The sequence below is a fragment of the Myripristis murdjan genome, chromosome 4 (assembly GCF_902150065.1).
Source record: "Myripristis murdjan chromosome 4, fMyrMur1.1, whole genome shotgun sequence".
NCBI classification, from domain to species: domain Eukaryota; kingdom Metazoa; phylum Chordata; class Actinopteri; order Holocentriformes; family Holocentridae; genus Myripristis; species Myripristis murdjan.
The window spans coordinates 2,741,261-2,754,324 of NC_043983.1; the positions used below are offsets into that span (position 1 = coordinate 2,741,261).

General features: G+C 42.7%; 1 protein-coding gene across 1 annotated transcript in view; it reads right to left on the minus strand.

Annotated features, from left to right (window-relative positions):
- Positions 1-13,064, minus strand: part of ptprsa (protein tyrosine phosphatase receptor type Sa) — a 193,590-nt gene that overhangs the window by 60,501 nt on the left and 120,025 nt on the right. Inside the window, exons 17-22 of the mRNA XM_030049640.1 lie at positions 7,851-8,444; positions 6,678-6,772; positions 5,934-6,184; positions 4,225-4,312; positions 1,129-1,341; positions 718-884 (exon numbers count right to left, since the gene is read on the minus strand). Coding sequence (XP_029905500.1) covers positions 718-884; positions 1,129-1,341; positions 4,225-4,312; positions 5,934-6,184; positions 6,678-6,772; positions 7,851-8,444 — 1,408 coding nt within the window. The remainder of the gene's footprint in view (positions 1-717; positions 885-1,128; positions 1,342-4,224; positions 4,313-5,933; positions 6,185-6,677; positions 6,773-7,850; positions 8,445-13,064) is intronic.

The following is a 13,064-nucleotide window of genomic DNA, read 5'->3' on the forward strand; positions in this document are numbered from 1 at the left end:
AACACAAGCATTTTACTTCCATTTCTGTGGTGTCTGCTGCTCCTCTGGTGTGGACTGATATAGGAAGAGCAGAAGTTACTGAATCTTTCTGGATGTTGATAACAGGAGAAATACAGTTATAAACAGCAATAATTTGAACTGCACGTACATTTTAGTTTTGTACAGTGATGTAAAAAATCCTTTGAGTGGATTGAAGCGATTAATGTTCAGAATGTTAGCTGGGGGGAAGCCCATTTCAATGGTAGGAGGCTAACAGTTAGCATTTGGAGGATCCAGTCAGTATCCAGCACTCAGTAACAATGAGAGGAAGATAGCACCACTACTGTCCTACAGAACAGCTGGGGGGAAGTGAAATAACATTTTTTTTTTTTTTTTTTTTTTTAAAAGGGTGAACAACTCCTTTCAGGCCTTAATACCCGGTGAATCTCGATAAGCATGTCACGAGCAATTCCAAGCTTAATTTTTGCTGCAACTCAGCTGATATAGTAAAGTACCAACGGTGCCAAGATTCAGGGTTCAGTTCCAAGTGGGAAGTGGGAACACCCATCAAAAATATCAGTGTACTGCGTAAGGTCAAGTGCTTTAAATCAAAGCACCCACCAAATCCTACACACTTTCTGAATTGTTTAAAGTTGAACCAGGTTATTTTTGCAATGCTAACACAACATTCATGACTGACACTCCACATTAAAACTACATTTCTCCAAGCAGACTCACTTCTTGTATAGGAGAATGGCGATGACAATGCAGATGATGAAGACCACGGCCAGGACAGGGCCCACCACCCAGATGAGGCCATCACCACCTGTCTCCACTGGCAGGGCACCCACTACCAGCTCAGAGGTCATCACTGTGTCGGTGTAGGAACTCGTTGCAAACATTTTCTGGACCAAAGAAATCAGAGAGATTGATTTAATGTCAGTCAAGAAAATTACCCTGCAGGGGCTCAAATTTCAGGTAGTTAAAGTACTCTGACGGAACTAAACTCAACAGGACTGAGCTGGGATGACCTGCATTGAAGCTTTTACTGAACTGTGCTGAACTGAAATGAATTAAACTGAGATGAACTGTACTGGAATGAAATGCACTGAATTGAAATGAACTGAAATCAATGTCCCTGTGACTCACCCCAGCGGTGGTGTTGAGCTCAGCCAGCAGGAAGAAGACGTACTCCTGGCCGGGATCGAGAGGCTTGTTCTCACAGTTGCTGTAACGGTGGTCAGTTCCTACCGTGAAGCTGGAGGGCAGCTGCTTGAAGCAGGCCGTGATGTAAGGCTTCCTCTGGTCCAGCTGAGCCAGCTGGCGACGAGATCGACGCTTGGGGATCACCTCCCGCAGCAGCTGAATGGTCAGACAGGGCGCAACTTTACTTTTTCCTGTTTCTGCATTCTTTAAAGCAGTTGCTCATTGTACTTTTTGGGAATTTCCCAGTTTGGGATCAATAAAGTATACCTATCTATCTATCTATCTATCTATCTATCTTCATAACTACAATACAAATACATTATACCCAGCTGCAAAGAATACACGAATGAATGAGTTTTCTTTATTGCAAGGAATTTCACACACATCAAGACGTTGGAGTCAAGTTACCACACTCAGATCCCAAGCATTTCAGGAGTGATTTATTCAAACCCTGGACCATTTCCTACTTGTTTTTGGTTGGTTTGTATACGTGTGAACAATGTCATTTCACCTTAGGTAGTAACAAACTAGAACAGCCGGAACTGTGCTTGCTGTCCCTTACAATGTTTAATGTCACCACTGGCAAGAGCAGGTGAGTTCTGGCCATAGCAATGTTTAATACTGCCACAAGGGCGCTCCACTAAATAAGTCAGACAGACAGTTTCTAAGCCTTCCTCCCTAACAAGGCGACTTTCTGTCTTCTTCTAAAAAAAAATGTCCATGCAGTTCATTAAGAGTGACAAAGTGAGCCGATCCAACTCCAGAAAACAAACCCCAAAGTGCACATCAACACCATTTATGTTTGGCACATCAGTCAAGCCAGTCCATTTAAAGGACTAAAGCAGTGATGTTGAATGCTTGGCCCATTTGCCGTTTTCTACAACTGACCACATTTTACATTGCAACAAACAAGTTTGCAAAACATGCAGGCATTTTGGTTGAAATGGCCATGTATGTATAATGTGTAATGTTCTGCTTCTGCAGCTAACAAAATAATCAACATTCACAAACCACAGAACTGATAATTGGCTGTGTACAGCAAATGTTTCCCCTGGCACTATTTTCCAGCGGTTTCACTCCAGTGCTGCTGCTGTTAGGAAAACTAATGTGGACGACTTTATGACAATGATGGAATTTTGATGTGAAGAAAGTGTGACGTCTCTGAAAGGTCATTTTCATGTTGTAGTGGAATAAATGGAAACCAGTGGATGCATAAGAGGGACGAAAGATGATTTCAGAGTTCTAAAATCCAACTGCTTACTTTGGGAAAAGATTAGCAGAAACGTGAAGTATACATTTCCCAAACATGCAAAATCACTAGTATGATCCTTTAAGCTCTTCCTCATTTGTCCCTCCAACCTGCCACATGGGTGTTGACTGTTTGTGCTGCTTGTTCCCTCCACCTCCCTCAGTCTCATCCTGTTATGCTTCCTTATTGATTAATATACTGGTGATGGTAAATTCCTGCAGGCCCGTCTCTTGAAATGATGTATTTTCCAAATCTCTGTGACATGTGTGTACTGGATTCTGCTCTGCATATCCCGGTGGGGATTTGATTGCACTCCCTGCTGAGTCTTTAGCATGCTGTCTGGATTCATACAGGGAGCAACGTACAGAGCAGAACCAAATACAGCTGTGTAACTATTTGCACAATAATGCTTTATGATGAGAGTGTTCTTCTATGAAACACCTTTATGGATATAGGGGGTGGACGTTGACATCTGATAGCCAGCGGTTACTCCTGTTTGGAAAGCTGGGCATGTCATCATGTAAGGCTAACTGTAGTCTTGACTGATGCACATATTCATATTCCCCCATTTCTTCATGTGTTCTTAACTTTAACGTCAGCTTCAAGTTAGACTTAGACTTAGAAAACCTTATTGTCCCCCAAAGGGGACAATAACGTTTCGCTTCACAAAAAATTCACTTTTCAGGCATCTTTCTGGATTTTTTTTTATTTTTGGGATTTACTTATTTATTTTATTTATTTTTGCAAATTTTTTCTCCCCATATTTTTGAAAGAAATTGAATGTCAGTTTTCAGAGAGTTTCATGAATGGAGACAACTTTGCTAGCCACAGAAGCAGAACATGTAAGGTTGGTGTTTCAACCAAAAACTCTAATTTAAAAATTGAGGGATTTTGATTATAAGTTATACAATCTTTAATATCGTAGTAAATGGTTCAAACGTTCAAACTCAACTTATGGGAAAGAGTGCAAGCTCTTCATGCTTAGTTTAAGTTACAGGATGACAAGTTACAAACGTGCAATAAAGCATGATTAAGACAAAACAAGCTACTTGTGAGTTCGGGGGGTTTTTCGTTACAAGATATGGTTTGCTTTTTGTTCACAAATCAAACAAAAAGTCCAAAAACTTGAACTTTCAGACCAAAGAAAACAAGGTGTGATTGCACCCTTAGAGTTGAAAAGCTGCTGACTGTCTGGCAGCAGTCCATCATAAACGAGGAAGCAAACCTCCGCCAGCTCCTCCCATTCATTTAGAGGCTGCAGACGGAGGCGGGCACTGAGCAGAGAGAATGTGTGTAATCCCAAATCCAATAGGGATGGCTGGTGTTGATCTGGTGCTCAAGGTGACCCCCAGCTATGGGAAGAGTGGGAGTTGACTGTGTAATTCTCTCCTCTGCATGCTTGGGGGGGGATAAATTAGCATAGCTGAGATGTACTTATGTCTGTGGTGTCTGTATCTGTGTCTGGTGCATAAATGTGTTTGGAATATAATGTGCCTGAAACATTCAACAGTCTTTGCAATTTCCCCTCTAAGAAAAACGAAACAGTTTTCATCATCAATTTGAACCGGTAAACGTCTGGAAGTGAAGACATTTACCAGTGCAGACGATCTAATGTTTGTAAAGTGAGCGCCTATGGCTCGGATATTTCAAGGGAAGAGGTGTGATTGAGATTATGAAGATGCAACCTCTTTTCACAGACCCAGAAGGCTCTACAACACTGCAGTGCACCAGAATCACCTTACAGTTTAAGGTGTTATTTTTTATTATGATAATTTTTTTAAGATTCCTACCTCTTCCATATCCATCTCATCAGGGTTCTTCAGGTTTTTGACACTGACCGGGGTCTTCTTAAGTGGCACCACAACCACGTAGAAGTTCCTGCAAACACACCATGATGAAATTTCAATATGCATTAAATTTCAAATAATGCATGTTGTTCTGTATAGCTCAGTGGGCAGAGCAAGCTACTGATATTGCCAGGGTTAAGTGTTTGACTCCCACTGGGGCCACCCGTGTTAAAAATGTATGTACTTTTAAAACGATGGAAAACACCCAGAGGGAACTATGGTTGATAGTTAATAGTAGATGGTTGATAGCTGATGCAGTCACGGAAACAGCCTGACAAGACTAAATAAGATGGATCAAAGAAATAACAACAGGCACTAGAACTGCCTACTGTTCCATTTTCCATCATTAATATGCAAATTTATGAGGCCATGTGCTTCAAAATCTAATCGGCTCATCTGCTCTATAAGGGATACCTGTGATAATAGTATGTTTAAGGTGTATAGCTCAAACAATCAGTCAATTAATCAATTAGCTGATCAACAGACAATTAATTGATTATTTGATTGATAATTGATTTTGATAACAGATTAATCGTTTTAGTATTTATCAAGTCGATATACCAGACAGTCGCTGGTTTTAACCTCCCAAATGCTTTTTTCAGTTTATATCATCACAAAATGCATTACAAAACTTATGCAAAAAGTCTTGATGGAACAAAAATGGATGAAACGTCGACAGGAGGTTGTCACACACACTGCTGGAAGGCATTTGTCATTAGTTTTAACATTTTATAGATGAAATGGCTATCAATTAATCATTAATCAGATTAATCAATATTGTAAAATGTTTGTTAGTTGCAGCCCTAGTAAGTTGGCATAAGTTCATATCATGTTCTTTTTTTTTTCATTATACTACAAGGAGACAGAGACAGACTGGTTCACAGACAGCATCCTAGTTATGTAATGTCCCACATAACCTGCACCAGGGTGCCAGCATGTAGTACACTATGTGCTTTTTTTAGCTTCATATCTTGAAGATCCCATGAAATGAACTTTTACTGTCTTGATTTGATGTATTTCCTGTTTAAACAGGAAATTTGGGTGGGACATGGTGCAGGGAAGGATCATCCACAAGTGCAAACCAACAGGATCCCAGTTTGGGAGAGAAACTATTTTATTTAAAGGGACAGGTAGATGTTTTAAGGACACACCCAAATAACTAATTGTGTCTCACCAGCTTGCATTTTCAGCAGATATTATTTATCATTTCTGCCCACTTTTCCATTATGCACACAGTGTCAGCTGCTTTTGTTATTTCTCCTGTTTTACTACAAGGTACATTCTTCAAACCTAAAAATGCTTTTTTCCCCCAGTGAATCATATTTGTCATGTGGTGTTTTATAGAAAATAACAGAAAACCTGAGTTACAATAAGTGCTTATATCATTTTTGGATTAGAATATTCACAAAATCAAATTTGTTGAATTATTTAACTCCAATCCTAAATAAGAGTGCAACAATAGAAACAGGAAAATCTGAGCAAGGAAGGGGGAGAAGTTACTCATTCTATTTAATGACTATCAGCACATCCCAGACATTTAAAGACCTAAACCCAAATCTAAATATGTCTCAGACATTCCAAGATATAAATCCATATCGCATCAGATCTCACAAGCCAAGACTTCAACCTAAGCAGAAATGAATTTAACTCACTTCACGTCCTTGCTGTCCACTGGTGGGAAGGACATGGTGAACGTGTTGTCAGGCTCGCCATAGGTGTCCACTTTGGGTTTCTTAACCAGGATGAGGGGGGCGGTCCTTGCCACCACGCGGTGCCTCGGCCCACCATCCATACTCTCCTGGCAGGTCACCCTGAACTCATAGGTGCTGTTGGGCCTCAAGCCAGTGACCAGGACTCTCATCTGCCTGGCGTCCACGTCCATCTTCTGACGGTTGTACTCAATCTAGAGATGCATGGGTAGTTAGATGGATGATCGATAAGAAAAGGAAGTTAAAACATTTCGAGCAATTCACCACTTTGGTGTTGCCTAATTCAGCTGCAATTTCACTGTTAAACTAACCAGACCAATAAGTGCAGCTGTAGGAAATAATGAAATCAAGCAGTTCCAGAGCCAGAGAGATCACAGAATATTTGTAACACTGGCTCATATGGATATTAAAGTTTCAGTTGCTGCTATCAATGTTGTTTTGAGTAAATTAAATCTAAAAACACTCCAAGCAGATCAACATTGTGACATTGTGCAGAAGGCATTTCTGAGAGGGGGAGATATTTTTGATGAAGATTCATTTAATTGATCAACTATCCAATTCTCTCGCTAACAATGTTTCAAAGTCCAGGCTAAAATTAAACAGATGCAACTGGCTCAGCTGATGTGATAGGCTGAAAGGATTCATTTTGTTTCTTTAAAGCTGAAGCTGCCTTTGATTTCCACTCACCGTGCATTTGTAGGGAGCCCTGCTTTCTGAAAACTTCCATGCGAGAACCACTGTGGTCTTGGTGGCCCACTTGACAGTGAAGTTCTTTGGAACATCTGTTAAGTGGATGTGCAAATGACAAAAAGAAAAAAAAGAAAAAAGAAAACATGTTTTCTTTAGTAGAGCAGAACAGGTAAGGAGAATAGTGAGAAATAAGAAGAGGAAGTAGATTTGTTGCTAAAAAAAAAATGGCTGTCCCCCTGCAGCGTTCCTCTGGGTTGGAGAGTGAGTGGAGCGGTGAGCTGTGATTGGCTGTGAGAAGGGCAATGCCATTGGTTAAGACACACAGCACAGAAGACTCATGGACGACAAACCCATGAAGCACAAGGGAGAACCCACTGGCTAGCCAACGTGGGTAGTGCCAACCCGTCTCACCACTGCCTTTAAAACCAGGACCACAGGAGGGGGAGGCAAGTGACCCTTGTGGTCCAATTGCCAACTGTTCCTGAGCTTCTACTGAGTCTGGGTTGGCACTGCCAGCGTGCTGCCTGGCGGGTGTAAAAGACAGACCCAAAACACAGCATGCCAACAGTCCTCAGCAGTGCATCTGGGGGATGCCATGCCACAAACGGTCCCATTGCGGGACAGGGGAAAGGGAAAGGGAAAGGCAAAGTCTGGGGAGGGAGGGAGAGGGGTCGGGAAGGGAGGGATTTTTCAAAACAAACCCAAAACCAAAAAATGAAATAAAGAACCAAAATCTGCTCTCTGTCATCCTAGAATAGTCTAAAAACATACTCTTGTAGTGACTGGGTTTGACTGAGGTCCTACCTTGTTTGGAAAACTGGGGATGTGAGATGGCAATAGCTGTGTGAGTGTGCTTGGCAAAGGGCTGCAAGGATGACTGGTACGAGTGTCTGACCAACAGGCACTTACCTTGAACTGCTAGGCTCCTCCCCACTTTTTCAAACTGACTGACTGTAACTTACTGACTTTGGTTTTACCTTGTTTGGGTTAGTGAAGTGAGTATCCCGCGGCAAACATTTTTTAATCTCAATCTTTTCTCTTTCTTGCAGAGAAGTGAAGGTGCTTGAAGGAGGGGGGAGGGCGGTTCTCATTTTTGTGTTGTTGCTGATTATTTTAGGCTACTTCCAACCCACCCCCTACTGGGTCGGGAGAGAAACAGGCAAGCCCTACCTGTTGGGTCAAAGGCCACCGTCCGATACTGGATCGGCGGGCTGTAGGGCCCTGGACCTACACTGGTGTGTGCGCGTATTTTCACGTCGTATGCCGAGTTCGGTTTGAGGCTGTTGAGCACGTAGCTGGACAGGTTGGGGGGCAAGCGGAGCTCCCGGGGTGCTCCACCGGTACCGGCCTCTTTGTAGGCCAATGTGTATTCCGTGATAGCCCCGTTCCTCTCCGCCAGCACCGGTGGAGACCAGGACAGCTGCACAGAGCAGCAGGTCACGTTGGAGCCCTCCTTAATTTGAGGATAACCCCCGGGCGTGTTCTCTGGCACTCTGAGTTCCATCACGGCCTCTTCTCCGAAGCCCCCCCTGCTCTTGGCTGAGATTTTAAAGAGGTAGGTGGCTCCTCGGTGGACACTGCCTACAGAGTACACTCGCTCCTGAGGGGCGAACTCCAACGTGGCCAAGGGTGAGACATCTTTACGGCCAAACTGGAGCCGGTAACCCTGCAGGTCCATGCCGCTGACAAGGTCTGGGGGGTCCCAGCGAACCACAGCGGATGTCTCTGAATCCTGAGCCACTGACAGGCGCGGAGGTCCAGGCACTGCAGAGGTAGAGAGATTTACCAAATGAGGTCGAGCAAGGCAATATTTCTAAAGCAACAGGCTTCAGCATTGTATATCAGGACATGTCAATAAAAGTAATAAGCTGAACAGAACACCAGAGGCACCGGCTTTATTGTGGAAAATATGAGTGCTTCTAAGAAGGTCAAGACCACTAACTTTGCAACAGAAAAATAAATTACTTCACAACCTTTCATATTTACTTCAGCAAGAACAAGTTGGACTTAAAAGACCATACCTGTGATTTTGAATGTTTGGCTGCTTTACTAAAATTTAAGCACATTTTACATTGCAGAAAACCATGTAAATCATGTGGAGTTACTAAAATTATAATGCTCTGCCTCTGCAACTAACAAAGTTATTTCCATTCATCAACATGATTCATACCATGATTCATAAAAAATGGTGTGAGGAATGTTTGAAAATTAATTTTGGAATGAATTGAAAAGAATGGCTGGGTAAGAGGTTGGAACAATGATATCGGAGTTCTAAAATACGTCATTTTGCTTTGGGAAAAGATTAACAGAAACAAAGTATATACATTTTATTGATATTACAGTAAACATGCAGAGTCACTGGTATTGTCCTTTAAGGGGTTAGTGGGGACACCATAGACGCACACCTCAGTATTTGTTTTCACCATCAGTTGAACATCATCAGTTAACATCAAAATGTCACCACAACTTAACACAGTTGCATGGACACAATGAGGATTCTCAGATCTTCTCAATTCTCAAGCGATCGCTGTACCCATTACCATTTCATGACATATGTGAGCTCCAACCAAAATTATTTCTGTGCTGCAAAGCATTACTAAACCTTTCAGGGGGGAAAGTGCCTCTCTTTCAGCCTCAAGAGTCATCTCTCCCAGTAAAATAAATGAGCTATGATGCTCGGGGTCTAGACACCATTCTTCAGAGTGGCCCAGTTTTGTGGCGCTTATGGATGACACGTGTCTCACCTTAACTCTCCTTTAAAGGCTCCATCAGTGTGATGGAGGCAGCAGCGGTTATGGGAAGTCTTTAGTTCCCGAGTTGCCACTGCAGCTCGGTGAGGGATGAATGTGGCTGAATCGCGCTAAAGTCCCATCTCTCTGTAAAGCGATTCCATCCTGACCCACTCATCTATGTCTCGCTTTCTCAGAAACGCAAGGGAGGGGCAGATAACTGTCCAAAGTAAGGGGGCTTACAGGCCCAGTCACACACACACACACACACGCACGCACACACAGGCAGACAGACATGCTCTCAGTCACACAGACATCATTTCAATATTTTGGAGTTACCAGACTGACAGACCTGACTTGTCTGATGATGTTCCTGCAGTGTCACTGTACATAATCAACCTATACTAGTGTTGGTAGGTTTGAGTATTTGACATGTAGTGTGTATTCAATAAAAGTAATCCCCTTGTTCAGTAAATGAGTGGTATATGTCAAAATCTCAAAACACTGCTCCCAGCACCACTGCCCTGTTATTTGCTTTCAAAGTCAGTTTGAAGGTTCAGGCTTCAGTCCAATTGAAAATTAAGAGCAGGAGGTGTTTGAGCTGTCAATCAGTTACATGGTAATAGGGCTTTTCACAGCAGCCATTTGGACATGAAATAGCAGGTAAACACTAATCACATTAATTAAGATTATTGTCACTGGCTCGGTGTGTTGTAGAGGGAGGAAGAGGGGGTCTAAGTGCGCTTCCTTCCTGTTTCCCCTTTATTTTTTACCTATAATGGCTATAAACTAGCAGGTTCACTGCATATTGCTGTGGATTAAGTTAAAATGTTAATTAACTAAGTTATAATGTGAATGCTGCTTTTAGGGAGTTTCTTGCTTTTTTGTACAAAGTGTTTCTGCAGTCTGGTGATTTTGTATTACATGACACTGCAGATGTAGACATCTTTAATTTGGTTTTGTATGTCAGTAGATTTTTAACATATACTCAATTGCTTATCTCTGTATTGATTGGTGTAATATTTTTGATTCTGATACTGTCTCTGAATCTGAAATAAGTTTAGTAAAAAAAAGTAGTTCTCCAGCGTTGTTTACCTGTATCATTATACAAAGACTGTGTGTGCCCTTTTGGGCATGTGTGTTAATATCTCTGTCTATCTATAGCCATGTTCCCATAAAGCATATGAATTGTGATCATATAATTAATTGCCACAAAAATTCAAGCAACTTAAACTGTGTGTCCATAACCTCTGTTTAAGTGAATGAGGTGCAGTGTCCTGAGTGTGGGAATGATGTGACATTGTTATGGGAAACCAGTTTGTTGTCTGACTGTGGGTGTGCCTTGTTTTGCATAGATGCATTTTTGCATTTGTATTAACAAACCTTAATAAATGCTGCATTACACATCAAAGAGGAGCCATATATGTGATTAAATCCTATGTCCATGTCTTGGTTTTACTTCGAAAACGATTTCCATCTTTTTATTGAAAAAAAAAAAAAGAAAGTTCACCCACCTGCAGCAAGCGTAAAAAAGTTCTTGTTGCACTTTTGAGATCATTTGCCATTTCCATCAAGCTTTTTTTTTTTTTTTTTTTTTTTTTATTCGATACAGCAAAATGCACATAAAAAAGGCTTGATAGAAACTTGGTTTATGTGTATGCACTTCCTGCTGCACAGAGTTATTTGGCTTGTTGCCTGGCCTGGACCCAATCTGCAGAGGCTAAACATTAATCTGGAGCCATAGTCTTCCTTTTCACTACAATGTGCATGTGTGTGTGTGTGTGTGTGTGTGTGTGTCTACATGGTTTTTTCATGTGTGCAAAGGTGCAAGTATATGTAATGAAAACACATATACACCAAACAATCGTCTGTCCTATCCTGCTGCTCGTTCTTTTTTGGAGATTGTTGTTGTGGTGGTTGCTGCTATGTGTGTGTGTGAGTGTGTGACTGAGCCTTTGCTGGTAATGGAAAGGCAAGGTGCTAAGTGTTGGTTGAGACGAATGCTCCCAATACTCCCCGGCTAACAAACTGTAGCTCAGCTCAGCCCATTTAAAAGCCTCACTCTGCCTTCACGCTCACCGCTAATCAAGGAAACAGAATTGGAGATAATGATCCTGCAATGACTGTGTGTGTGTGTGATTGTGTGTGAATCTGTATTTGTGTGTGCTTTATGTTAAAGTAAAACATCGCAACATGTTACCAAATTTATCCATTACAACCCAGACAGTCTTGTTTGTGATCACGTACCTGCATGAACGTGCCTTTGTGCTTTTAGAAGAGCAGGCACACTGGGCTGAGGGATCATGGGTATGAGCAGATTGGTGTGGAGAAGTGTGTGTGTGTGTGTGTGTGTCATGGACCAGGATGCAGGGGGATGAGAGAAAAGGAGGTTATGGAGGGGGGGTAAAAAAAAAATGAGTGGATTGGGAGTGATGAAGGTGACAGGGGACAAAGAGCAATCTGCTGCAAAGGGGGCACAACAGGGATATGAGTGTGTGTGTGTGTGTGTGTGTGTGTGTGTGTGTGTGTGTGTACATACAAGTGATTCTAGGGTTCCTGGACACCTTGATTGCCCCTCTCCTGTTGTTAACTGCTCCACTTTCATCTCGCTCTGCTCCCAGTATCCCTTATTCTCTCCCCATCTCTCCTTCTCCTTATAGTTCTCCTTCTCTCCCTTTATTTCTACTCTTCCTCTCTCTCTCTGTGCATCCCAGCCCCTCTCTCTCTCTCCCCCTCTCACAGTTGACCCCGGTTCAATCCCTCCCAGCGGGCCCGCAGGCACGTTTCCCATCAGGCCTCAGTATTAACGGCCTGCTGTTGACACACACACTCAGCCCTGATTGAGCGAAGACCGATCGGGTTTCCCTCTCATTTCCTCTCTCTCTCTGTTTAGAGCGTGCACCAAATGGTCACATGCACCCGCTAATGCTGGCATATGCACGATAATACAAGCGAGCGCATCAGCTTCATGTTGTTGTGTGAAACACACAGCGCATGTTGCCCTCGGTAACGCAAACTAAGCAACCTTCCCAGTGACTAACTTGTGGCTATAGCCTGCAATGAAGTGCAATGAGAGGTGTACAGTATAGGAAGTAGGGGCATGTGTGTGTGTGTGTGTGTGTGTGTGTGTGGTTGAAGGATGGGCACTCAGCATTTCATAGAAGAGGCAAAAGGATAAATTATGTCAAAAATGGAAGGGTCAGTGCAAGGCAAGCTAGTGGTCGAGGGCAAATATAATTGAAACTGTCCTCACATTTACACACACACACACACACACACACACACACACACACGCACACAGAATTATAGTCCTGGCAAAAAGAGGCGCAGGGTGTCATAATGACTTTTTTGACAGCAAAGGTCTTGACAAAGCCATCGCTCTCCCACATTCATGTTCCTGCTCTTCTCTTGTAGTGTGCTCATTATAGGTGGAATGTGTGTGTGTGTGTGTGTGTGTGTGTGTGAGTGAGTGGGTGTATGGGTGGGGCAGCTCGTGAGCGGGTTGATGGTTGGGAGAAATCGGCGCCTGCAACATTCACAAAGGCTCGTTGAGAGAGCGAGGGCTATTACAGAAACAAATGTTCCACTTAGCCCGCATGTCACTGACCGGAAGGGAAGATGAGAGGATAGGGGGAGTGAGAGAGAGAGAGAGAGA